At 46.7% G+C, this 27,583-nt stretch overlaps 1 protein-coding gene across 1 annotated transcript in view; it reads left to right on the forward strand.

The window, feature by feature from the left end:
• PDE11A (phosphodiesterase 11A) overlaps positions 1-27,583 on the forward strand; it is a 383,685-nt gene that overhangs the window by 305,275 nt on the left and 50,827 nt on the right. The window contains exon 15 of the mRNA XM_083154719.1: positions 18,063-18,163. Coding sequence (XP_083010845.1) covers positions 18,063-18,163 — 101 coding nt within the window. The remainder of the gene's footprint in view (positions 1-18,062; positions 18,164-27,583) is intronic.

The following is a 27,583-nucleotide window of genomic DNA, read 5'->3' on the forward strand; positions in this document are numbered from 1 at the left end:
GATTTTTGGGATCCTCCCGGCCGTTCCAGGAGGGTAGGCAACCCTGAATTAAACTTAGAGCTACCTATTGTTTAGTAGACCTGCAGGTAACTTGGATAAAGTTAAAAACTCATGAAACATGGATATTTGCAGGAGGTGCAATTAATCTAGACAAAGTTCCTAAAACATCTTTTATTTGAATTTGATTGAGACTCTAAAAAATAAATGTCTAAGGGCCAGATGTATCAAGCTTCACAAAGTGATAAAGTGGAGAGTGATAAACAACCAGCCAATCAGCTCCTACCTGACATTTTTCAAACACAGACTGCAACATGGCAGGTAGGAGATGATTGGCTGGCTGTTTATCACTCTACATTTTATCACTTTTTGAAGCTTGATACATCTGGCCCAAGGTGCCTATAACCATTCCTTAGACAACTACAAGTACAGTTGGGCAATTGGCTGCTATCTATAAGCGCCATGAGTGCAAAATGCCAATGCTGAGCAGGAGGAGTCCGTGTTTTGTATATGCAGCCTACTGTCCATCTTCAGTTACTATGCCTTCTACCTACATCCATAATGAATGCAGCTGCTTTATTTGTACACTAGATGGCACTGTGGATTAGATTTTAAACAGACAATGGCCTGAAAGGCGCAATATCCCACTTCAGTATTAACCAGTGCAGTATGCTATGACGGATGATTTAGTCTTCATAAAATATACTTATGAATAAACCTATGTAATGTATTTACTCTGTGGTTTATTTACCCGTGAAATCAGGTCATAGTTTAGTGGCATTAAACACTAAACCTTAATAGGTGCCGCGTATATATTTAATATATCAGTGTCATTCTCCAAACACTAAAATAGAAGGGTTTATGGTGATGTACAGGGTTATTTAAGATGCTTGGAGACACTAGATACAGTAATTGTCCACGTGCTAATCTTCCTAAATGATCTGTAGTGTTTTTACCAAGAAGGGATCTAGAATACATGTGTATTAGTTTAGTTTTAGTACATAACATTTCCCAGCTAGTGAAAATCTATTTGAGAAAAAAATCTAAGCATGTGTACACAGCTTAAAACTGTATTATGGCCCTTATTCAGATCTGATTGCGGGACAAATTTGTTCTTAAAATGGGCAAAACCATGTGCACTGCAGGTGGGGCCGATGTAACATTTGCAGAGAGAGTTAGATTTGGGTGGGGTGTGTAGAAAATGAAATGTAAATTGCAGTGTAAAAATAATGCAGCCAGTATTTACCCTGCACAGAAACAAAATAACTCACACAAATCTAACTCTCTCTATACACATTACATCTGCCCCACCTGCAGTGCACGTGGTTTTGCACACTTTGAGAACAAATGTGTACCGCAATCAAATTTGAATAAGGGCCTATAAGTAGGTTTCTCTCATGTGCAGCAACTCAGAACATTATGTCCATGTCTGGACTATTCCAATGTGGACAGCTATATAGTTATAATATAAAATAATACTCAGGGCCGGTGCAAGGCACCAGAGCGCCCCAGGCGAGTCGGGGTGGGGGGCGCCCGGTGCCGGGGGGAGGGTGGTACCTGTGTAAAAAAATTGCTGCCCCGGCGTCCCTGCAGTGCTGGGGCGGTCAGGGGTGTCCGTGCCGTAGGGGTACCTGCGGCGCCGTCATGTGTATAAAGCTGGCTGCGGCCGGCGGGGTCCCTGTAGTGAATAGCAAATAACTAGCGCTTCCGGCGCCACCGCGCGCATAGCGCTAGTTATTTGCTATTCACTACAGGGACCCCGCCGGCCGCAGCCAGCTTTATACACATGACGGCGCCACAGGTACCCCTATGGCACGGACAGACCCTGACCGCCCCAGCACTGCAGGGACGCCGGGGCAGCAGTTTTTTTACACAGTTCGCTGGGGGTGAGGGGCGAACTGCCGCCCTCCAGGTGCCTAGAGCTGCCTAGTGGTGGCGCCGGCCCTGATAATACTGTCAATCATCATGATATTATAAGTCACCAAGAAGTTTCATGGAGTGGATTTGATATTGGTGGCAATTCTAGACCAAGCACATTTATGGTGAGTTAACAAGATTTGAAATAAATTTATGACACTAGGGGTGAGATTTAATAGGATGAGATATTCAGAAAGTGAGAGATTTGGGAAGAAATCTCCAGTTTTTTTAAAGCGGCAATCATTTACACTTCAAAATCAAACTTTTTTTGCCATGTAAATGATTGCCGCTTTAAAAAAACTGGAGATTTCTTACCAAATCTCTCACTTTTTGAATCTCTCATCCTATTAAATCTCACCCATGATCCTCATGTGTTGTAAGTGTTTCATCATAATCAGGTCAAAACCTGGAAGCCAAAGTGTTCATTATAATCTGTGTTTGTAAAGTGTTCCCACCGAAATGCAGCATAAAGCATTTTGGAGGTTGTTCTAGTTGATTCGCTCGCACGCACCCATGTGACCGGCAGTCGCACGCAGTCATACGAAGCGATGCCCATACCCTATGCTTGTTCACAACAGTACCCAAATGGGAGTGGACTCAAATTACCCGCACACTTGCGTGCTCCTAGTCACATAGCCGTGCCCGCAAGATCATGCACTGAGCGTGCGAGCAGCCTCTGTGGGTGATTTCACTCACACCTCTAACCATACGCACGCAGCCAACCCATTCTGAGCACTATAGGAAATTACATGATTTGGCTCATGTCATTGTGTTTATTGCCAGTAATTTTACTAAATTACAGTTGATTAATAATTACCATGGAAGCTTTTTTACATGGATGATTAACCCCATCAGTGGTGTTTTTTTTATTTTTTTAGGGGAGCGCTGAAGGGGTTAATCATCCATGTAAAACAACCGCTGTGCGCAAGGGTGCGAGCATGCACAGACCATCAAACCTGCACAAGCGCACCGTGGCAGTTGCACATGCGTAATGAGCTAAATTTCGTCTTGTGTGCGAATTGGCGTGCGAGCGTATCAACCAGAATAACCTCCTTAGACCGTTGTACTCTAATAAGAAAACATAGAAGATGTACTGAAAATATATATATATATATATAATATATATATATATAGAGAGAGAGAGAGAGAGAGAGAATAACTGACAAATGCAAAGATATAACGCATTTCAAAACATGAAACAAAGTTTGTGTACGATCTCAGGCACTGGTTTGAATGCTAAGCAATCATTTTCTTTCCCACATTTAGTGCCAGTTACATATAGTATCATGTCCCCAGTAGTGCTAGTTACATATAGTGTCATGTCCCCAGTAGTGCCAGTTACATATCATGTCCCCAGTAGTGCCAGTTACAGATGTCCCAGTAGTGCCAGTTACATATCATGTCCCCAGTAGTGCCAGTTACATATCATGTCCCCTGTAGTACCAGTTACATATCATGTCCCCAGTAGTGCCAGTTACAAATGTTCCCAGTAGTACCAGTTAAATATCATGTCCCCAGTAGTGCCAGTTACAGATGTTCCCAGTAGTGCCAGTTACAGATGTCCTAGTAGTGCCAGTTACATATCATGTCCCCAGTAGTGCCCGTTACAGATGTTCCCAGTAGTGCCAGTTACATATCATGTCCCCAGTAGTGCCAGTTACAGATGTCCACAGTAGCGCCAGTTACACATCATGTCCCCAGTAGTGCCAGTTACATATCATGTCCCCAGTAGTACCAGTTACATATCATGTCCCCAGTAGTGCCAGTTACAGATGTCCCCAGTAGTACCAGTTACATATCATGTTCCCAGTAGTGCCAGTTACAGATGTTCCCAGTAGTACCAGTTACATATCATGTCCCCAGTAGTGCCAGTTACAAATGTCCCCAGTAGTACCAGTTAAATACCATGTCACAACTAGAGCCAGTTACAGATGCCATAAGTAGTGCCAGTTACATATAATTTCCCCAGTAGTGCCAGTTACATATCATGTCCCCAGTAGTGCCAGTTGCTGATGTACTGCTGTAGTGCCAGTTACAGATCATTTCCCTAGTAGTGTCAGTTACAGATATACCACTATAGTGCCAGTTACAGGTATCCCAGTAGTGCCAGTTACATACTGTATGTCCCCAGTAGTTCCAGTTACATATCATGTCCGCTTTAGTGCCATTACATATGTCCCCAGTAGTGCTTTTAGTAAAAAAAAACGACATTCCAGAAACGATGGTTTTTGGAATAATTTGGATAACAGATATCCGGATAAGGGATACATAACCTGCATTTGCATCCCTCGCATTGCAACATGGTTTGTTCCATGTGCAAAATTATTATTGTTTGCTTTATCCATTTAATGTATCTATGGGGGTTTGGGGCAGAAATCATTACAGTCCCCTGATTTTGTTCACAAAAGCAGCCCCCATGCTTTCCTGATGAAGTTACCAACATCCAGAATGCTTGGTAAATGTGCTACTGTAGCCTATAGGCCACAAATCTAAGAACAAAAAAAAACTAGGAGAAGGATCGGTGGGATCCCTCCCAGGCAGTCCCTCCTGTCCCTGTGTGCAATAGTATATACCAGATATACTAACTGTAATGTATTATAGTAGCAATAAGAAATGATCAGTGCTAGTAACTGGTAATTAGTAACAGGTTTGAGGTGGAGATGTGTGTCTGTGTAGTCACTCTACAGACTGGTAACCTGCTGTGACATTGCAATTATTGCAGTTCCTACCAACCAACAGCAGAGGGAGTAAGACAACACGTATTTGATAGTATTTGGCAAAAGATGCCCCAAAGCAACATTCACATTAATATCTCCTACAACACATCCTGTAATGCCTTATTCCTCCCATTGTCACTATATCACCATTTACAGGCTGTTGTAGATACAGTAGCAGATATATTGCTGAATAGAAATACAGCCCTCAAGCTGTTGTTGAACTACACATCCCAGCATGCCCTGCTGCAGTTTTGCTTGATTTGGCCATGCTAAAGCTTTTGCAGGGCATGCTGGGATGTGTCGTTTAATAACAGCTGGAGGGCCAACAAAAGTTCCCCGTCTATGCTTTCAGGAAATCACTAACTTCTAGCAATCTATTACTTATTAAACAATTGTTGTGGGAGTCTCTCTCAGGGCGATATTAAGTGTTGGCCGATATTTCCGATGCTCATAAATATCGGCCAGCACTTATATAGTCCTGGCCGTTTTCATCCTGGGACTCCCCATTGCAGATTCAACTCTTTGAAAACCCGAATCTGCATTTGCGGAAGCAGACATGAAATTTGCGAATTAGCGGCCATTTCAGCGGTAAAAGACATGGATTCGCAGATTTACGTCTTGTACTACTTTCGGATTGTTTCCGAAATTCATAAAAGCAAAAGATTGAATAGATTGAATGCTAATTCAATCTATTCTGTGCGAAAACTGACACTTTCTGAGGGTCGAAAATATCGTCCAGGATTGAATACCCCCTTAGGCATAACCTCTATTCTCCCTGCCTTTAATTTAGCTTTGTACCTAAAATTAGACACCATTCATAGAATTAATCTTATAAGGAACAACAAGGGTTCTGCAGATTTGGAACATTTGGGCCTATTCAGACCTTTTTAGTTCAAGTCCGAATTCGGCCGATGTTGGAAGGTTTGTGCATGCAAGTCTATACCCAAACCAGGGTTGCCGACCCTCCCGGAATTCCCGGGAGTCTCCCGAAAATCGGGTCCCCCTCCCCGCCCCCCGGAAGGGTGGGCAACCCTCCCGGAATCTGGGGGACCCCCCGAATCGCGGCATGTAAATGCCGCAATCCGTGGGTCTCAGAGGAGGGGGCGGAGCTAAAATGGCACAAACGCGTCATTTTAGCCCCGCCCCCTCCATGGATATCAGTCATTTCTACTATTTCCCGTAGTGGGGGCGGGGCTTAATGACACCACCGTCAAGCCCCGCCCCCCGATCGGGTAAGGAAAGTCTCCTCTCCGGGCTTCTCCCGGAGAGGAGCATTAAAAAGTCGTCAACCCTAACCCAAACCCTTTGAGCATTCACTCCAGAGGGGCGAACGCGGGGGGTATGGATCATTGGATAGGCAGCAACTGGGTCAACACCACTACGTTGACATGCATGAAGGTCGACATGACTGAAGGTGGACATGAGTTAGGTTGTCAGGGTCATTAGGTTGACAGTCAAAAGGTCAACATAGGGTTTTTAGCTTTTTTTGTCCCGGATGTCGACACGGACACTGAAACGCATCACAATATTTTATTCTCCCACCACGCCCTAGTGGATGGTAGGGAATGAAATACACATGTCGACCTTTTGACTGTCAACCTTCCCCATGTCGACCTTATGACCCTGTCGACCTTCAGTCATGTTGACCTTCCTGCATGTCGACCTTCAGTCATGTTGACCTTCCTGCATGTCGACCTTCAGTCATGTTGACCTTCCTGCATGTCGACCTTCAGTCATGTTGACCTTCCAGCATGTCAACCTTCAGTCATGTCGACCTTCAGTCATGTCGACCTTCATGCATGTCGACCTTGTGGTGTCGACCTACTGACCATAACCTGGACACGAGGCTGGAGCAGGAGAATTGATAGCATTTTATTGGTGTCCCATTGAAAACATTCCCCAGACAAAAAACATTTGAAAAACTTGGATCTCGCTCTTTCTACATTTTTCAAAAGCCCCTATTGATTTATACACTGTTTTATTAACCAATGAGAGGGACTTTGCATACTGTAAGGAATGCAGAGAACAGTCTACACCAGGAGGGGGCAGTATTCCCATGAAATGACGCCTCAGTTTGTAGGAGTCAGTATTACAGTACCTAGCACTGTGTTATGTTCATCTACAGAAGCTTTATGTTTTTAGTTTCCCTCCGCTATTTATAGGCTTATTATTTTATCTCCGACATTGCGGCGCACGGTCTACACATCTTCTGTGTAATCACAGGAAGAATCTTTTGTCTCCGTTCTCCGCATCAGACTCATAAACATCCCGTTTATGCAAAACTGCTTCAGGGAATCAAATGGCTGAGAGTTGTTTAGTGCAAATGTTCCAATTGATTTAAAACAGCGGCGCTGCCACCACGGGCTGATAAAGTAGGAATTTACATAGATAGCAGTGGGAGCAATGCATCACACAAATAAGAAGCTAATAGGACAATACATTAGTCTGTTGGGATGCGGTGTTAAACCAACACTTAAAGAAATGATGTGTTTTACGGCTGATCGGATATGTATTCCCAGTATGAAGGGCTGCCTTCCTAATGAAGTGTCAGGCCTGGACTAGTGTCAGCATCTGGGCTTGAGCCAAAGGCCCAGGCAGCAGGCAGGGACCTACAAGCTGGAAGGGGGGAACTCAAACGCTGTAAAGCAGCGGTTCTCACAGGACCGGCTGGCTGAGGTGGCAGCGAGCAATTACTGGTGCATGCTGGGAAATCCAGATAGCCATTTCCCATTCACATGTCTTACGTTGCATTTTGTTACGTATACTGTAGTAACAGGTGATTGGTATACAGAGGCTCTGCCACACCTGTCTGCCAGGGCATGGCTTAGCACATATAAACATACATGTTCTGGTTGGTGCCATGGAGCTCCTGGAACTCAGCATAAGGCATCACGCTTCTTCTGAGCCTGCCCCCAGGCTCCTGTTAAACTAGCCAATGAGCATTTGGAGGCGGGCTTACTGGCTGCCGCTTTACATGCAGATCACTGGCGGCTTACTTGCAGCAAGCATAGGTCCATTGGTGCGACCGTTGTTTACTGATGTTCTATCCTTGTATGTAAGTGGCAGGGTTTGGGAAGCCAGTAGGCTCCTCTGGGATGCGGTCATTTGGTCTACTGCATTATGGTAGAAAGTCATTAGGTCGAATCCATTAGGTCGACATGCTAAAAGGTCGACATGACTCTAGGTCGACATGGGAAAAGGTCGACATGATTCTAGTTCGAAAGGTCATTAGTTCGACAGGTCATTAGTTCGACAAGGTCATTAGTTCGACATTGTCTATGTCGACATTCACAAGGTCGACATGGAGTTTTTCACTGTTTTTTGAGCCAACATGTGCCGACAGGCGGTATTTCATGCCCTACCATCCACTAGGGCGTGGTGGGAGAATAAAATAGTGTGCCGAGCGTAGCGAGGCACCGTGCCCGACGCATAGCGAGCGCAGCGAGCGATGCGAGGGGATGCAGTGCACTTTAAACTGTGTCCATGTCGACTGTGTTGACATTCAGGTAAAAAAACTGTGAAAAACCCCATGTCGACCTTGTGAATGTCGACATAGACAATGTCGAACTAATGACCTTGTCGAACTAATGACCTGTCGAACTAATGACCTTTCGACCTAGAATCATGTCGACCTTTTCCCATGTCGACCTAGAATCATGTCGACCTTTTAGCATGTCGACCTAATGGATTCGACCTAATGACTTTCTACCATAATGCAATAGACCAAATGATCCCAACCCGCTCCTCTATACAAAAGGCAGAGGCCGCAATAATATCTTCTGCAGTGGCGCATGCAGTGAAAGGATTGCTCTCCATAGCGTCCTGCTATGGAAAGTCACTCAGAATGGCAAAAATCGCCCAGTGTGTATGGACCTTTACACTGCAATTTAGATTTCAGTTTGAACACATCCCACCCAAATCTAACTCTCTCTGCACACGTTACATCTGCCCCACCTGCCCCAATGCAGCATGGTTTTGTCCATGTTAAGATCACATTTGCCCTGCGATCAGGTTTGAATTAGGCCCATTGTGTCTGTATTCTGTCTGCATCCCTTTTTATATTACGGGTCTACTTACTAAGCTCTGGAGAGAGATAAAGTGTATGGAGATTAAGTCACAGGCAGTGTCTGAAATGACAGGAGCGTGGTCAGTACTTTATAGCTCTTCAATTAGTACACCTTCCCCTATGCCCCCCTTCCAAAAACTGGTGCAGGCATGCTGGGATGTGTAGTTCAACAACAGCTGGAGTGTCAAGGTTAGCCATTGCTGCGCTGTACCATAACCGTGGAGAACAGCTATCCCCTGCCATGAGACAGAGCTAGTTTAGGACACGACATAAAGCACATTTTCTCTCTGTCACCCAGTTCAGGACGACTCCTCCAACTATGACCCAACAACTGGATTTTATCTGTTATAACTTGGTTAGAGATTCCTATATCCCATATAAAGAATAGGAAATATCCGAGCACGCTCCTGTTATACAGGCAGCAGCGCAGCCCAATGATCTGTGTGCTAGGTACTGCATTGTGCTTTATCCCCCAGCCTTCCCTAGTTACTGTGCTTCATTGGCTGCAAACTGGACCCCGGCACTAATCAGCTTTAATAAAAATTAATGAGGTTGCTAGATCACTTTATAATAGCTGAATACTTCATTTTATTTCAGAATTGAAAAAAAAAAAAAAAAAAGATTCTGGAATCTACATTGACCGTAGCATCTGCGTTTCATTGCAGCCTCGCAAATTGGCAGCAGCATTTGTGGGTGTCAGCATGGAAATCCTAATTGTTTTGTACAATTCATTCCAGCAACAACTCTCAGCAGCTCCGCGTGCAATATACGTCGTTTTATCCGCAGCTTTTATTCGGCCTTTGAGATACTGATCCGTATCTGTCGCAGCACCCGCCCGTGGCTAGTCCGGGGAACGGGAACTTAAATCAACGCTTGTGGGGAGAGTAAATATATGTCTGTCTCCATGTTTTGCAACATTTTATGCTGTGTATTGAAATGATTATAAATGGAACTAGTTAAAAGCCAATGAAAATGCCGGCTTTTGCAATGTACTTTCACTTTGAGCCGTGACCGTTTTAGTTTCACTTTGAGCTGTGACAGTTTTTATTTGACAAACTCTCCACACCTGTCTGCTCCTACCTCCGATCTCTGTTTTCCCAGCTCCCTCTCTCCATGTCCAACAACTTTGAAACAGATCAGTGTCCCTGCAAAAGTTGCTTTCACATTCTGTTAAGGCGTAACTTGGTCTGTCGAGTGACCTCTAGTAGTGATAGAGGTGATGAGTACAGTAGTTAGCCTTATATATTAGGTATTTAGTACATGGCCGTGGTCGACACATTCAAAGGGTCCATGTTAATTTGTTTTTAAAGTTATTTTTAACAGTTTTTTTTAACCTTTGCTTCAATTCTATTCTTGATTTTTTACACCGTAATGCCACTTACACGTTACATCACACACAGACATTATGTCACACACCGTGATGCCCAGTACACATTATGCCACACACCATGATGCTGTTTACACATTATGCCGCACACCGTGATGCCCAGTACACATTATGCCACACACCGTGATGCCCTTTACACATTATGCCACACTCAGTAATGCCCATTACACATTATGCCACACACCGTGATGCCCAGTACACATTATGCCACACACCGTGATGCCCAGTACACATTATGCCACACACCATGATGCCGTTTACACATTATGCCACACACCGTGATGCCCAGTACACATTAGGCCACACACCGTGATGCCCTTTACACATTATGCCACACACAGTAATGCTCATTACACATTATGCCACACACCGTGATGCCCAGTACACATTATGCCACACACCGTGATGCCCTTTACACATTGTCACACACCGTAATGCCCAGTACACATTATGCCACACACCGTGATGCCCAGTACACATTATGCCACACACCGTGATGCCCTTTACACATTATGTCACACACCATAATGCCCATTTCATATTATACCACACACCGAATGGCTATTACATATTAAGCCACATAAGTGCTGCTTACATACATGCTCATTGCTAGGGGTTTCTTGCTCAATGCCAGGGGTTACATGGTCATGACCAGGAGCCTCATGCTCATTGCCATGGAGGAGTTAAATGCTCGTTGCCAAGAGCGGTGGTCAGTCTGGCTGTATCAGAGCAGATCCGCAGCTATTACAATTCTCGCACCAGCTCAGGAGCCAAACGGAGCTTGCGGTACTGTCAGGAGCCGCAGACCCGCTCTGATACAGCCTGGCTGACCAGCTCTCTCTGCCCTGCTGACCCCAATACCACACTCTGATTCCCGGACATTGCATAGTCTGGGAAAGCCACCCCTCTGGACGCCGGTCTTAAGTACCGTGCTGTCTGTAGTAATTCTGGACGAGTGGTAACCCTACTAAATATGTGTATATGATATGCAGCAGTGTAAGTTTCTTTTGAGTCATTTTCAGCCTACTGTATTGTAGCAGGGCATTTAGGGGTCTGTCATGTCTATACAAAGAGATGATTTTCTGTTTCTGATTATCGCAGCAACAGAAAATGGTCTTTCTGGCTCTATAACATGGTACATTATGGCCCACATTTATCAAAGCTTGAAGAAAGGTAAATTGGAGAGAGAGTAAGAACCAACCAATCAGCTCCTGTCACTTTACAAACAGGTTGTATTTAAAAAAATATAACAACTAGGAGCGGATTGGACGATACTTTATCTCTCCACTTTATTTCTCTCCAAGCTTTGTTACATCTGGGCCTAAATTCTGCTGACACATCCTTTTGTTGTGTGAAATTTAGGGCTTTTTTCATATGATAAATAGACCCAATCAGGCTAACAAAAGAGCATTGTTCAGCACAGGCAATGTGCAGCATCCACCAGTAGGTGGCAGAGCAGCCATAGTGTTGGGTTAGCTAGCTGTTCAGTGGGCGGCTGTGTATAACTGTGTTACCATTGGCTGATGGATGTATATGACGTGGAATAAGGCTGGGTTCTGGTGACGGTGGTGTAGATATCTGAAGCATCCAATCACTTTCCCAGGGAGTGACAATCCTCGTGCCTGGCTGACATGCTCTTATCCCTCCCAGTTTCTCCTCTGTTCTTCCCCAGTCCCCTTTTTAGGATCTGCCGGCTACACTAACTGCTCCAATCTATTTGTATGTCTATATTTGTCTTGCATACCTGTAGCCGTTCTCTGTAGTGTTCTGAATGCCAGCGCAGTCGGCGCTCTTTCCCACTAAGCCATGTTTTATATCATTTTATACTTCTGTTTGGAAGTGTGCGGCAGCGTCTGCTTACTTATTTATGCTTTATTTATGCTTTTTATAAATGTTCTTGTTATTGCAGTGCTCTTATCCAAAAACTGATATGTCATATACTCCAGGGAACCCACTTATTAAGAAATTATTCATATTTGTGTAATATTATTTAGAAAGTAATGTGTCCGATTCAGAGCTGTTCACACAGGTCCGAATTAGGCCATCTCCGTGCAGCATGACAGTAAGTCCAGGCTTACGTTTATCTGCGAGGAGAGGAAATATAGGGCAGTACGGATGGTGTAATGGTTAGCATTACTGCCTCACAGCGCTGAGGTCATGGGTTCAATCCCCACCATGGCCCTAACTGTGCGGAGTTTGTATATTCTCCCCGTGCTTGCGTGGATTTACTCTGGGTTCTCAGGTTTCCTCCCACAATCCAAAAATATACAGATAGGTTAATTGGCTCCCAACAAAAATTAACCCTAGAATGTCTGTGTGTGTGTGTACATGTGGTAGGGAATATAGATTGTAAGCTCCACTGGGGCAGGGACTGATGTGAATGTTCAACTATACTCTGTAAAGCGCTGCAGAATATGTGTGCGCTATATAAGAAACTGCTAATAAATAAATGATAAATATCATTTAATGGGAGGTAACCATCAAAAGACTTTTCCTCTCCGCCGGGGCATGCAAGCGGATGTGTAAAAGCTTTTTATGTAGCTGTAAAAGTTCCTTTTTTTCCATATAAATCAACACAGTGGGTACATTTACTAAGATGGGAGTTCTATTGAAGATGGGATGTTTCCCATAGCAACCAATCAGATACTATCCAGAGCCGAATTTCCCATTAGGCACGTGAGGCGTGGGGGATCCGCATGTGTAATGAGCGCCGTGCATATAAATGAGTCGCTCATTACATATGTGCATATGTAATGAGCGCTGTGCATATAAACGAGCCACTCATTACATATGCGCATATGTAATGAGCGGCTCATTTATATGCACGGCGCTTCCACCCCCACCCTGGCCTTCTGGCTAGGGTCCTTTATTATTTATTTCTCTTCCCCCTCTCACGTTTGTCACTTTTCACGTTCCTTGTATTTTTTTGTAGTTTGTCACATTTTTTTGGGTAGTGTGGTCGACCCTTTCGGGCCTTCCATTTCCCCAATGTGCCGAAGCTCTCGCCTTTTGGGGAGAGCTTCGGTCCCCCCGAGGACGACCCCGAGCCGCAAGGCAGAGGGAAGTCCACTGCGGGTCTCTCCAAACCATGGGGTGCGGAGGACCCACCGTCCTAACCCTTTCGGGGGTTGAGGAATGAGGGTCTCTCTAAGCTTCGGCGAAGAGGACCCACCGTTCCCTATTTTCCCCTCTTCGGCCTTATGGTTGAGAGGGGTTAGGGGAAAAACGGGGCCCTGTCTCCTAGGAGACGGACCCATTCGATCGCACGGCCTCCTTTGCACGTGTTTAGGCACAGCACTGGTGGTGGGGAGCACACCTCGGGCTCCTGAGTTTTTTCAAACTCACAAGAAAATGGCCACCTGCACTCTCTAACAACTTGATGACTACATGGATGGCTGTATGTCCAGGGATGTGTGATAAATTGCATGAATATGGAGACCATTAGAAGGACTATTTGTGCTACAGGGGGAACGCTCACCCCATACTTGGCAAATGGGAGGTGCAGGTGGGTGTGGTGTAGTGAGTGATTTCATTGTAGCCCCACCCCTCAAAGTGGCAATTTATGTTACTGAGAAATATCACAATGATGCAGATCACCACAAATTGCTTCATTAAACCTACAGACCATCCACTTCCCCAGGGATTCCTGAGGCTGGTCAACGCCCCGAAATCCAGAAGTGTAGGCAAGTTTAACCCATTAATGTCTAATGCATATTAAGTCTCATCAACAATTGAGAGTGCAATATCATCTAAAAAAGTTGTTTAGAAAAGTATTAATATTAGTTTATTAATATACAGTAACATAATTAAAACAGTATAATAAAAAAAAGCAATTCTAATGCTCAATTCTACTGTCAAAGCTTTTCGTATTAAGTACAGGTGTAAGCAATACAAACCGGTGTCTTGGATATAATCGTAAATGTGGTCACAGATGCAAAGAATGTAGAGCAGAATCCAGAGCCATAGGTCATTTATAGAATTGGGAAACACAGCCCCTTTGATCCAGGACAAATACGTATATAGATAACATTTCCAAATACATGTCTCAATTTGAAGCGTATAGTTCATCCACATATACTATGGGGGACATTTACCAAAATGGATTCGTAGAAAAAAGGTGTATTCGTAGGGAGAAATACACCTTTTTTTTACGAATTTGTATTTTCGGGATTTACAATCCCAAAAATACAACAATTCGTAGTCCTAAAGATGAAACATTCGTATTTGTATTTACAAATACGAATGTCTACACCATCGATAGGATACGACAGAAATCACCATTCAAAAGAATGGTGGTTTCTGATTTACTAAGCAGCCGTACTGATAATACGGCTTCTTAGTGGTGTAAAACACCCACGCAAATACGACAGGAAAATAGAACACCATTTTCCTGTTCTATTTGCGTTTTAGCCTGCACGGATCAGTCAGATCCGTGCAGGCTTCAGTGTAAAAAAAATAGAAAAATAAATAAATAAAAAAAAAAACGGCGTGGGGTCCCCCCCACAGCTATAACCAGCACCAGGCTGAAGGAGCCGGGGCCGGTAATTAAAAATCAGGGAGCCCGACAAATAGGGGTTCCCCGATTTTTAACAACCAGCCCCAGGCTCCAGGTCCGGGGCTGGTTCCCAAAATACGGGGGACAAAATGAGTAGGGGTCCCCCGTATTTTAAGAACCAGCCCCAGGCACAACCAGCCGGCAGGGTAATGTCACAGCCGGGGGACACTTATAATATAAGGTCCCGCGGCCAAAACATTCTCCCTACCGACCAGTCAGCCTGGCCAGGGGCCCTGGGGGAGTGGGGACCCCCCCAATGAAGGGGTCCCCCCCCCTCCAGGACTTACCTGACCAGGCTGAAGCCTGGTGCTGTCCTCGATGCCCCTGGGCGGTGGGCATCGAGCTGATAAATGGTGTAAAAAAAAGATGAACCTATTGTTTTTTACTGTGGCACTACAAGTGCCAGCAAGCCTCCCCAGCAAGCTGGGACTTGGAGAACCACAAGTCCCAGCCTGCTGGGCATTAAAGGGCCCGCTGGCACTTGTAGTTCTACAGTTAAAAAAATAGTGCACAAAACACACTGACACACTTTTAAAATAAAACTTTATTACACACAAAGCCCACACATACTAATACTTACCTATCTTCTTCCCATAGGTCGCCCTGGTCCTGTGTCGGCGTCTTCTGGTCCTGTGTCGTCTTCTTCCTCCATGTCGACCGTCGCTGTCGCCGTCCGGATCCGACGAAATCCATTTGGGAAGCTGTGGAAGGAAACCATACTCACCTGTCCCAGCGCGACGTAGTCCAGGTAAGGGTCTTTGCAAAAAAACAAAACGAACACCCGAATCCAGCCGGACAAGCAGGGAGCCGCACGGTGTTTACATCGTGCGGCTCCGCCTCCCGAATGCCGCTATTGGCCGCCTTGCGGCCTAGCGGCCAATCAGGAGCCGCTAGGCCGCAAGGCGGCCAATAGCGGCATTCAGGAGGCGGAGCCGCACGATGTAAACAAACACACGTGCGTCTCCGTCAGTCCGGTCTGGTTTCGGGTGTCGGTTTGTTTTTTTGCAAAGACCCTTACCTGGACTACGTCGCGCTGGGACAGGTGAGTATGGTTTCCTTCCACAGCTTCCCAAATGGATTTCGTCGGATCCGGACGGCGACAGCGACGGTCGACATGGAGGAAGAAGACGACACAGGACCAGAAGACGCCGACACAGGACCAGGGCGACCTATGGGAAGAAGATAGGTAAGTATTAGTATGTGTGGGCTTTGTGTGTAATAAAGTTTTATTTTAAAAGTGTGTCAGTGTGTTTTGTGCACTATTTTTTTAATGCCCTTTAATGCCCAGCAGGCTGGGACTTGTGGTTCTCCAAGTCCCAGCTTGCTGGGGAGGCTTGCTGGCACTTGTAGTGCCACAGTAAAAAACAATAGGTTCATCTTTTTTTTACACCATTTATCAGCTCGATGCCCACCGCCCAGGGGCATCGAGGACAGCACCAGGCTTCAGCCTGGTCAGGTAAGTCCTGGAGGGGGGGGGACCCCTTCATTGGGGGGGTCCCCACTCCCCCAGGGCCGCTGGCCAGGCTGACTGGTCGGTAGGGAGAATGTTTTGGCCGCGGGACCTTATATTATAAGTGTCCCCCGGCTGTGACATTACCCTGCCGGCTGGTTGTGCCTGGGGCTGGTTCTTAAAATACGGGGGACCCCTACTCATTTTGTCCCCCGTATTTTGGGAACCAGCCCCGGACCTGGAGCCTGGGGCTGGTTGTTAAAAATCGGGGAACCCCTATTTGTCGGGTTTCCTGATTTTTAATTACCGGCCCCGGCTCCTTCAGCCTGGTGCTGGTTTCGGCTGTGGGGGGGACCCCACGCCGGTTTTTTTTTTATTTATTTATTTTTTCTATTTTTTTTTACACCTTGCAGCCTGCACGGATCTGACTGATCCGTGCAGACTGCTAGAAATAATTCGTATTAGCGGCCGTATATACGGCCGCTAATACGAATCATTACACCATCGGAGGGTTACAAAGCAGTCGTATATGACTGCTTTGTAACTGATCCTCCGGAACACGACTTTGCATACGACTTAAACAGTCGTATGCAGTCGTAGGGAAAATACCAATACGAAAAACTAGGTTTTTCATATTGGTAAATTTCCCCCATAGTATCAGTTATGGACATCATCAAGGCTCAAATGTAAGAATTTAAATATGTACATAGAGTAATGAGGGGCATACTGTACTGTAAAATGATAAGAGAGAAGTGAGCCGGAGGAGAAGTGGCTCGTGGCAACCAATCAGCAGTGAAGTAACATCTAAATTTGGATCACTTCTCCTTCCTTATCACTGCTTCATTCATCTACTCCTGATTCACCTTTTGTTCCTGTATGCAGTCTGTACCTCATTTCTTTTCCTGACTATACTATATGTACGTTTTCTTTGATTTCCATCACAGCTTTATAATCCACTGTCTGTATTACATACCTCCCAACTGTCCCGCTAAACGCGGGAACGTCCCGATTTTTTGGGGACGTTCCCGCGTCCCTCCCGCGGCCGGAAGTGTCCCGCTGCGGGGGGGGGGGGGGGGGGGAGTTGGGAGTCCCCCCCCCAATCTCACAGAATATTATATCTCTATTCGCGACCGAAAACTAGGGCGCGGCCTAATTTGCCTAAGCCGTGCCCTCATTTGCTGCGCGATTGTCCCTATTCTCATCTTATGAAAGTTGGGAGGTATGGTATTATGTTGTCTTTGTTACTGGTAAATAGAGGATATGCTGGGCACATACAGAAGAAATAAATTACAATTGTTCTAGTATGATTGGAAAAGGGAGTAAAGAGAAAGCAATATGGAGTCAGAAGGCGTTTGGGAGATACTGATAGCTGAATGTCTGAAACCCAGAGCCACCATAACAATGGGACAGGTGGGACTACCGCTCCAGCCCCATACAGAAATAGAGTTCCGCCATCATGACAGCGGGATGATGACCAGAAGCCCAACTGGTCACATAGTTGTCCATAAATCATAAGTAGGTTGCCCACATGGCACTGGCCACACCCAGACACCACTGACCACACCTCCCCCACTTCTCACAATCTAAATCAATCATTTAAAGCTCCGGGCTCATCTGCCCCCTAATCCGGCACTGCTCGAATAGATAAGGCACAGTACCCAGATGGGTCTTTTTGTGGCATAAGACGCCAGGGATCCTAAAAACATGTCATCGCTTTCTCCTTTATAATCTGGTCCTGCGGTCAGACGGATTGTGTACAAATTGTCATGTTATATTCTGCAGCATAAGGGATTTTCCTGTATGGTGAGGCCTTCGGCTATTTATCGCGCTCGGATGACTACGACCTGAATTGCAGCCATATGTTGTTTACTGTTTATCAATAACCTGCCGTTAGTGTCTAGAACAGTCTGTGTTTCAGTGATGTACATGCCCGTATCTTTAGTTATTTATTTCTCTTAGCTTTTGTGTTGCAGGGACACAACATTTTTGCCAACTTGTCCTCCCAGCAGTACAGCGACCTCATGCAGCTGCTGAAGCAGTCCATACTCGCCACAGATATCACGCTTCATTTTGAGTACGTATACACATTTTTTGCTGAAACCTCATTAAAAGTACAAATGTATCCAGTACGTGTTTCCTGTATACACCCAGAATGACAGTTATATTTGAAAATTGTAAAAATAAAAAACTGTTATGATTGACCCCTATATGCTATTGCATTTTAGCCATTTAGGAACATTTTTGTATTTATCATATTACTGTAAAAGGATGGTAACTGAAAGGATACAATGCTCTACTTTTGGACTGAGTTACAGAACAATGCAGCTCCCAGCAGGTGGCGCTGTGGAGCAGATCTATTGATGTTGGCATCTGTACGATCTAGGCAATTCCAGCGTCACTCAGTTTAAATATTCACTTTAAATATATATTCATTTTGTGGGAGATTTATCAAACCTAAAAGAGGACAAGTGGAGGCCATCCCCACAGCAACCAATCAGATCCAAGCTATTATATATCTAGTACATTATTTTAAAAGATAGCTAGAATATAATTGGTTAGTAATTATGGGCAGCACCTCCACCTGTCAAAAATTTCAGAAATGCACACCCCGGGATCATCAGTGACATGGCCACTCGTGGCAGTCACTGATGATTCTGGGGTGTGACAATCTAGACACAGGCATACCAGGGCCCGACACTGCTAGTGACTAGTCTTTTGTCGCACTGGAGGCTATGTTCAGACTGACAGTCTGTGTTCTCCATAGGCTGGTGCAGTGTCAGATGGTGAGTCTTTGTACCACAGCCGGTGGGCATCTCAATAGAAGTCTCATGGCTGCAATGTTATAAAAGTCATAGTCGGAATGTGCAAAAAGAAGCATTCATGGCGGCAATAGTGTATGGGGTTGCCATGTTACTCAAAGTGTCCCAAACTCCTTCAGTCGCTGAGCGCACACACAGCCTGTCTCCTGCAGTCAGTGAGTACACATACACACACACACAGCCTGTCTCCTCCAGTCACTGAGCACACATACACACACACACACAGCCTGTCTCCTGCAGTCAGTGAGCACACATACACACAGCCTGTCTCCTCCAGTCACTGAGCACACACACACACACAGCCTGTCTCCTCCAGTCAGTGAGCACACACACACACAGCCTGTCTCCTGCAGTCACTGAGCCCACATACACACAGCCTGTCTCCTCCAGTCACTGAGCACACATACACACACACACAGCCTGTCTCCTGCAGTCAGTGAGCACACATACACACACACACAGCCTGTCTCCTCCAGTCAGTGAGCACACATACACACACACAGCCTGTCTCCTGCAGTCACTGAGCACACATACACACACACAGCCTGTCTCCTCCAGTCACTGAGCACACATACACACACACACAGCCTGTCTCCTCCAGTCACTGAGCACACATACACACACACAGCCTGTCTCCTCCAGTCACTGAGCACACACACACACACACACACACACACACAGCCTGTCTCCTCCAGTCACTGAGCACACATACACACAGCCTGTCTCCTCCAGTCACTGAGCACACACACACACACACACACACACACACACACACAGCCTGTCTCCTCCAGTCTCTGAGCACACACACAGCCTGTCTCCTGCATTCACTGAGGACACATACACACAGCCTGCCTCCTCCAGTCACTGAGCACACATACACACAGCCTGTCTCCTGCAGTCACTGAGCACACATACACACGGATTCAGTATGAAATCCCGGCGTTCAAAATCCCGACGCCGGAATCCCGACCGCCGAAATCCCGACAAGGGCACACATACACACACACGGCCTGTCTCCTCCAGTCATTGAGCACACACACAACCTGTCTCCTCCAGTCAGTGGGCACACATACACACACACACACAGCCTGTCTCCTCCAGTCAGTGAGCACACATACACACACACACACACAACCTGTCTCCTCCAGTCAGTGAGCACACATACACACACAGCCTGTCTCCTGCAGTCAGTGAGCACACATACACACACACACAAACACACACACAACCTGTCTCCTCCAGTCAGTGAGCACACATACACACACAGCCTGTCTCCTGTAGTCAGTGAGCACACACACACAGCCTGTCTTCTCCAGTCACTGAGCACACACACAACCTGTCTCCTCCATTCAGTGAGCACACATACACACACACAGCCTGTCTCCTCCAGTCAGTGAGCACACACACACACACACACACAGCCTGTCTCCTCCAGTCAGTGAGCACACATACACACACACACACACACACACACACACAACCTGTCTCCTCCAGTCAGTGAGCACACATACACACACAGCCTGTCTCCTGCAGTCAGTGAGCACACACACAGCCTGTCTCCTCCAGTCAGTAAGGACACATACATACACACACAGCATGTCTCCTTCAGTCAGTGAGCACACACACACAGCCTGTCTCCTCCAGTCACTGAGTGCACACACACAGCCTGTCTCCTCCAGTCAGTGAGCACACATACACACACACACACACACACACACACACACACAACCTGTCTCCTCCAGTCAGTGAGCACACATACACACACAGCCTGTCTCCTGCAGTCAGTGAGCACACATACACACACAGCCTGTCTCCTGCAGTCAGTGAGCACACACACAGCCTGTCTCCTCCAGTCAGTAAGGACACATACAGCCTGTCTCCTGCAGTCACTGAGAACACACACAGCCTGCCTCCTCCAGTCACGAGCACACACACAGCCTGTCTCCTGCATTCACTGAGCACACATACACACAGCCTGCCTCCTCCAGTCACTGAGCACACACACAGCCTGTCTCCTCCATTCACTGAGCACGCACACACACAGCCTGCCTCCTCCAGTCACTGAGCAGTGAGCACACACACACACACAGCATGTCTCCTCCAGTCACTGAGCACACACACAGCCTGTCTCCTGCATTCACTGAGCACACACACACACAGCCTGCCTCCTCCAGTCACTGAGCACGCACACACACAGCCTGTCTCCTCCAGTCACTGAGCAGTGAGCACACACACACACACACACACAGCCTGTCTCCTCCAGTCACTGAGCACACACACAGCCTGTGTCTCCTGCAGTCACTGAGCACACACACAGCCTGTCTCCTGCAGTCACTGAGCACACACACAGCCTGTCTCCTGCAGTCACTGAGCACGCACACACACATCCTGTCTCCTGCATTCACTGAGCACACATACACACAGCCTGCCTCCTCCAGTCACTGAGCACGCACACACACAGCCTGTCTCCTCCAGTCACTGAGCAGTGAGCACACACACACACACAGCCTGTCTCCTCCAGTCACTGAGCACACACACAGCCTGTGTCTCCTGCAGTCACTGAGCACACACACAGCCTGTCTCCTGCAGTCACTGAGCACACACACAGCCTGTCTCCTGCAGTCACTGAGCACGCACACACACATCCTGTCTCCTCCAGTCACTGAGCAGTGAGCACACACACACACACAGCCTGTCTCCTCCAGTCACTGAGCACACACACAGCCTGTCTCCTCCAGTCACTGAGCAGTGAGCACACACACAAAGCCTGTCTCCTCCAGTCACTGAGCACACACACAGCCTGTGTCTTCTGCAGTCACTGAGCACACACACACACACACAGCCTGTCTCCTCCAGTCACTGAGCACACACACAGCCTGTGTCTTCTGCAGTCACTGAGCACACACACACAGCCTGTCTGCTCGCTGGGCTGCGAGTTCATAGCCTGCGTGATTATCGAACGACTGCGCATGCACCCGGTACACAGTGTGCATGCGTGAGCCACCCGACTGAAGTCTAGCCTTTGCTTGCTGCTCGCTGGGTGATTGACACCCTGCGGGCATATGTGTGTGTGCCGCCAGTGTTTTCTGGGTTTCCCCCAGAAGACGCAGGTGTTCCCCAGTCATTGGGAGGGAGGGTCACTTACGCCATCAGCGCCCTCCTCCTCCCCACGCCCTTTGTAGCGCCAAGTGAGTCCTGACATTTCCCCCTCCGTGTGCACGGCTGCGTATGTGTTTGCAGGGGATGCACAGGGACGGGGCAATGCAGAGTGCCTGCTTTTGGCGGCGCAGAGTTTACCTTCTCGCTGGGCTCCAAACACTCACAACTCAGCGAGCAGGTCTGAATAAGGCCCTTTCTCTGTCCAATGCTTGATACATCTCCCCCTCAATGAGAATGCCTAGAAGTGTCTTTCCTTGATTTATTTTTTACGCGCAGACCAATGATCATGATGAAAATCTCTAGTTAAATGTGAAATATACATGCTCCTTTCCGCTTACCATTTATCCCCCTCCGAGGTTCCTAATGTGCTCGTCATGCCATGAATCTGAATGAGAGAAATTAATTATGTTTTGTGCTTATGACTTTGAATCCTATTAACTGCATTGGTAATATGCATTTGTGTCACATTCCCGTTTGCCCCAATCACCCTGCATAAGCCTTTTCTTTTATGCCAACAATCTTTGTATTAGAGTAATGAAGAAAAAACCTCGACATTCAGTGTGAAAACTGCCGCGATTTGCTCAGTGCTGAGACAGCCTGTTTGTCGTCTCAGTGGGTTTTACATTACACACATGGATTATGCCAGCCTCAAAACATCATTCCGTTGGCACAAGATTATTCATTTTTGTAAAATATTCCCAGATACATATATTTTGTTACGGTAGTTTAGGTGTATACATATTTGTTCCGGGGGAGAATCACGAATATGTTGTGGCTCTACAATCCTAAAAAATAGATCACGCTCGCACCGCAAGGTGCTGTTTATTTGATTTTTTAGTTTTGTTCTGAGTTACGACCCATCAGCATTCAGCAGCCCAACAGATTTAGACTTTTCGAAAAATTTCATGACCTTCTTCACAACAGGATTGGTTTTGTATGACGTCTGTTTTATTTGTTTTTACTTTGTAGTGATCGTTTTTTTTTGTTTTATTTAGTAAACACATTTTTTAAGGCAGTTGTATATAGAAAAATAGGAAATGTGAAAATAACACACAATTAGTACAATTATTTCATGTAACAAAATCATTATGGGGGTTATTCAACCGATATAACCTGACAGGGGAAATATCGCCAATCACCTATTAAGTGCTGCCGTTAATGACAGCATTAAAGGGTGTCAGATCCGACTTTTTTTAAAGTTGGATCTGTTTTGTTGGACACTGATGCGGATTTTCGAATTCACGGCCCTTTTCCGACAATCCGCGGTCGTTTCCGACAATTTATGGACTTTCTGACACTCGACAGTCGGAACATTGAATTCCGACTGTCGAGCTAGTGTAGTTAGTGTACAGTTGGAATCCCGGATTGAACACCCCCCTATATCTGCTACGTATAACAAGCTTTGGCACACCTGCATTTTCCCTGACACTCCCAGTGCTTTATTTCAGCACGCCCAGCATTTTTCTTGCCACTCCCACAAAATGGTCAGTGTCCACCCCCACACGCCCACTCCCTGTCAATCACCTTGCGAACGGCCAGCGAACAGTACTAGTTGCAGGAGTTCATCGCAGAACAGCCTCACGGATGTATACTGCGAAACGTACCCATGCATAGTGTATCGATAATCAGACTGTGCGAATTCGCAGTTGTCTGAATCGGGCCCTCAGTCACCAATCTATAACGTATTTTAGTTTCCTCCCTTTAGTACAGGGGAGTCTACAATTTCTCTCTTACCTGATTCCAAGTTTGTTTTTCCATCCGAGCCCATTTCTCATACCATAGCATGTTTATTTGACTTTATCTGCTTAAAATACCTGCTCAAATTCCTGTTCTCACTGCCATTAATATTACATGTCACAGTGACTTAATTCTAGTCATTTAGTATCAATCATGAAAGGTTTAAATAGATTTGATACTTCCCAGGTGTCGCTGTGTTGAAAACACAAGGAACAGGCATGCTACATTTTCGTGTAACCCCTCTCTTGATTATATAACCTCAGTGTACGGTATATAACCACAGATGGGAATGTAATGCTCCAAGAACCTTCCACTTTACTCTTCCACACCAGTGCCCCATACCAGTCATTGGCCCTTATTCTGAATCGGACGGTACGGCCCGCGTGCGGCCGTACCGCCGATGTTTTTAGTCTGCACATGCGCAGAGGTCAATCTGCGCATGTGCAGCCCCATTCGCCGCAGACGTATTTCGTCCGCCGCAAAGGGGGCGTATAGGGGCGTGAGGGGCTTCATACCCTCATTTCCCTATGTATACGCCCCGCGTTTCATGGGCGTTCCCATGCAAACGCGGGGCGTATGCATGCTAATCAGGGTATGACGCCACTGATGGGGGCGGAAAGCTGACGTCGCCGGATGTCAGCTCTCAGCCCCCATACAAGCTATCACACGGACGATTGTCCGTGTGGTCTCAGCTTGCGGGAGCTGCCGGGGCGTGCGGACCTGCCTTCGATGGTCGACGACCATCGAATGCAGGGGGCAGCTCCCACCATGGTGGAGGCGTACGCCCCACCATTTTTATGCGGATCGCCAGCCGTCCGTGTACGGACGGCCGTGGCGATCCGTCTCGTGGGCGGGGATTGGTTTGTGCGGCCGGAGCACCGTGTGCGGCTCCGGCCGCACCAACCAGAATAAGGGCCATTGCCCTGTACTTTATACGGTTGTAACTGAACATTTTCATCAGGCTTCATGTTAGTGTTAAGCCCCGTACACACACTAGAGGCTCACCCGCTGTTGTGAAACTTCATGGGGGAATATACTAATCGACGATCGCGGCCGATCCGCGGTACAAACAGGTATGACCGGGATCGGCCTGGAAATTTGGCAAATTTTCTAAGCTGTCGAATTCACAGGATTCGTATTTTCCGATGGTGAAGTCATTCGTTATTCGTCTGACGAGTTTACAGGCAGCCAAATACGGACGAGCGCGAAGATCCGTGCGATGCGTCTCTGTGCTGGTTGCAAAAAAATACATGGGAAAAAGTAATGGCGTTCCCCTGTATTTCCAAAATCAGGACCAGGTTGCAAAAATATGGGGGACAAAAAAAAAAGAGGTCCCCCGTAGTTTTATAACAGCACCAGGCTCCGACAGCCAGCGGTGTCATGACACAGTCGGGGGAACTATTCACACAAGTTTCTCCCGGCCAAAGCATGACAACCCTGGCTGGTCAGCCCTGGCCGGGTCCCTGGGGGAGTGGGGACCCCCCCAATAAAGTGGTCCCCCCCTCCAGGGCATCCCCAGCCCTGACTGAAGCCCAGGGCTGTCCCCGGCACCCCTGGGTTGTTGGTGTCAGGCTGATGTTAAAAGTTGTACAAAAATAATAAATATTGGGTTTTGTAGTAGATGCCTGCTTGGTGGGGGGGGGGGGTGACCTGACGTAAGCAACCACCCTGTATTCGGCAGATAGTGGCTGGAATAAAAGACAGTCTAGACCAGTGGTGTCAACCTCGTGGACCCCCAGCTGTTGTGGAACTACATGTCCCAGCATGCCCTGCCACAGTTTTAGCAATCCATTATATAAAATCTGTGGCAGGGCATGCTGGGACATGTAGTTCCACAACAGCTGGAGGGCCATGAGTTTGACGCCACTGGTCTAGACTGTCTTTTATTACTGAATGGGAGAAAAAAAATTAGATGGTGAGCAGCCAAAAGCCAAAATGGAAATTTCAGAAGTAATACCATAAGAATAATTTTAGTAGGTGTAACCAGATGTGACTTGAGACTCCTCTCATTCTAATTGGTTACTTGTCTGAAAAGCCAAGGATGGTCCTGACAGATAATAACAATAAAGGTGCCCACACACTAGAATGATTTTTTTGCAGATTTCTGATAAATTGACCGATAAATCAGCCGGTTTTTACCGATAATCAACTGAAAATCTGCCGATATCGGTCGGATGCGGGCTCCCGCAGATCTTTTGCTTAATTTTCTGATCTTGTTTGCTGTAAAGATCAGAAGATTTAACAAAAGATCCACATGGGATCGTAAGAGAAATCTTTGGTAAAGATGTGCGCTTGCCTGAAATCTTTTGTCCAGGACGGACAAAAGATTTCAAGGCTAATTTATGCGCACACCTTAAGATTGCAGATCTTTCTAGTGTGTGGAAACCTTAAGTCTGCTTGAAAGTTAGGGCAACAAACTCCCCTCAAAAATTCCATATCATCATTCCAGCCATCTTCATAAGAGAAATAAGACACATGCCATAGTGGCTCAGTGCTTTATTTGTGCACGGCGTACCTCCCACTTACCAAAAAACATGATTACAGATTAATGTCAGGGCCGGTGCAAGGCACCAGAGCGCCCCAGGCAAGTCGGGGTGGGGGCGCCCCGGTGTCTGCCGCCCGGGTACCTGTCCTGCGGCGCTGTAAAGCTGGCGGCGGCGGCGACAGCGGGGGGGTCCCTGCAGTCAATAAGAAATAACGAGCGCTATCCGCCGGGCTATGCGGAAGCGCTTCTGTTTGGAAACACTGGCCGCACGGCGCACGCTGATTGGCTGAATCTCAGCCAATCAGCGTGCGGCCAGTGTTTCCAAAACGCATAGCCCGGCGGATAGCGCTCGTTATTTCTTATTGACTGCAGGGACCCCCCGCTGCTGCCACCAGCTTTTACGCCGCAGGACAGGTACCCGGGCGGCAAGGGGGGGCAAAATACCGCCCTCCAGTGGCCGGCGCCCTAGGCAAATGCCTAGATTTGCCTAGTGGTGGCGCCGGCCCTGATTAATGTTTGTGTGTGTAGTCAATTTTGGAGACAATTTATTTATTATTTATTTTGGCCAATACAAAAATTTTTGGGCAATAGATTCCCAAAGGTTTTGCTCATCCTACACTACAAAATTACAGGTGATAAAATTCCCCTGACATCTGCTTCATCCTAGTACCTGGAGAGTTTGTGAGCACAGCTAGTGAATGAATAGGTTGAATCTTCATGAATATTGATGCTGCCCGCAAAGTGGTTACCGCCACTAGGAGGTATTTTAACACCTGGAGGTTCAGTGAGCAGCTAACGCAAATCTCTTCCCCTAGAATACTTGCTGCTGGTGGTTCCATCCTCTTGGCAAGGTCTTCCCAAAGATGGTGCATGTTAGTCTTCGTTGTCTCCTATACCGTCACCATCTTACCGAAGACATAGCTGGAAAGATGGTGCCACCAGCAGCAGGTATAGGATGTGTAGTGCCTCAGGCACAATAGAAGTCTGGTTGTTGGGTGGGTTATATATCCTTTTGTCTCCATTGTGTAGTGATAGGTGCCCAGTTTCTTCCTTGTGTTGAGTCTGAAGATTCTAACATAGTAGGACGAGGGTACCGTATGTATTTACTTCCTCATGTTCCGCATTGTTCAGGCACCGTTACATCACGGAGTGGTAGTGCAATAGTGAATATCTTCCAGGCAGGCTTCGGATACATTATCGCCCAGCTTTTCTCTCTGCATTAATGAGACAGCAGTACACATTGTGATCAGGCACAATGCCCATTAGACAGATGGGCATGAGCGCAGGCAGCCAG

The sequence above is a fragment of the Crinia signifera genome, chromosome 7 (assembly GCF_055691185.1).
Source record: "Crinia signifera chromosome 7, ASM5569118v1, whole genome shotgun sequence".
In the NCBI taxonomy this organism is placed as follows: Eukaryota; Metazoa; Chordata; class Amphibia; order Anura; family Myobatrachidae; genus Crinia; species Crinia signifera.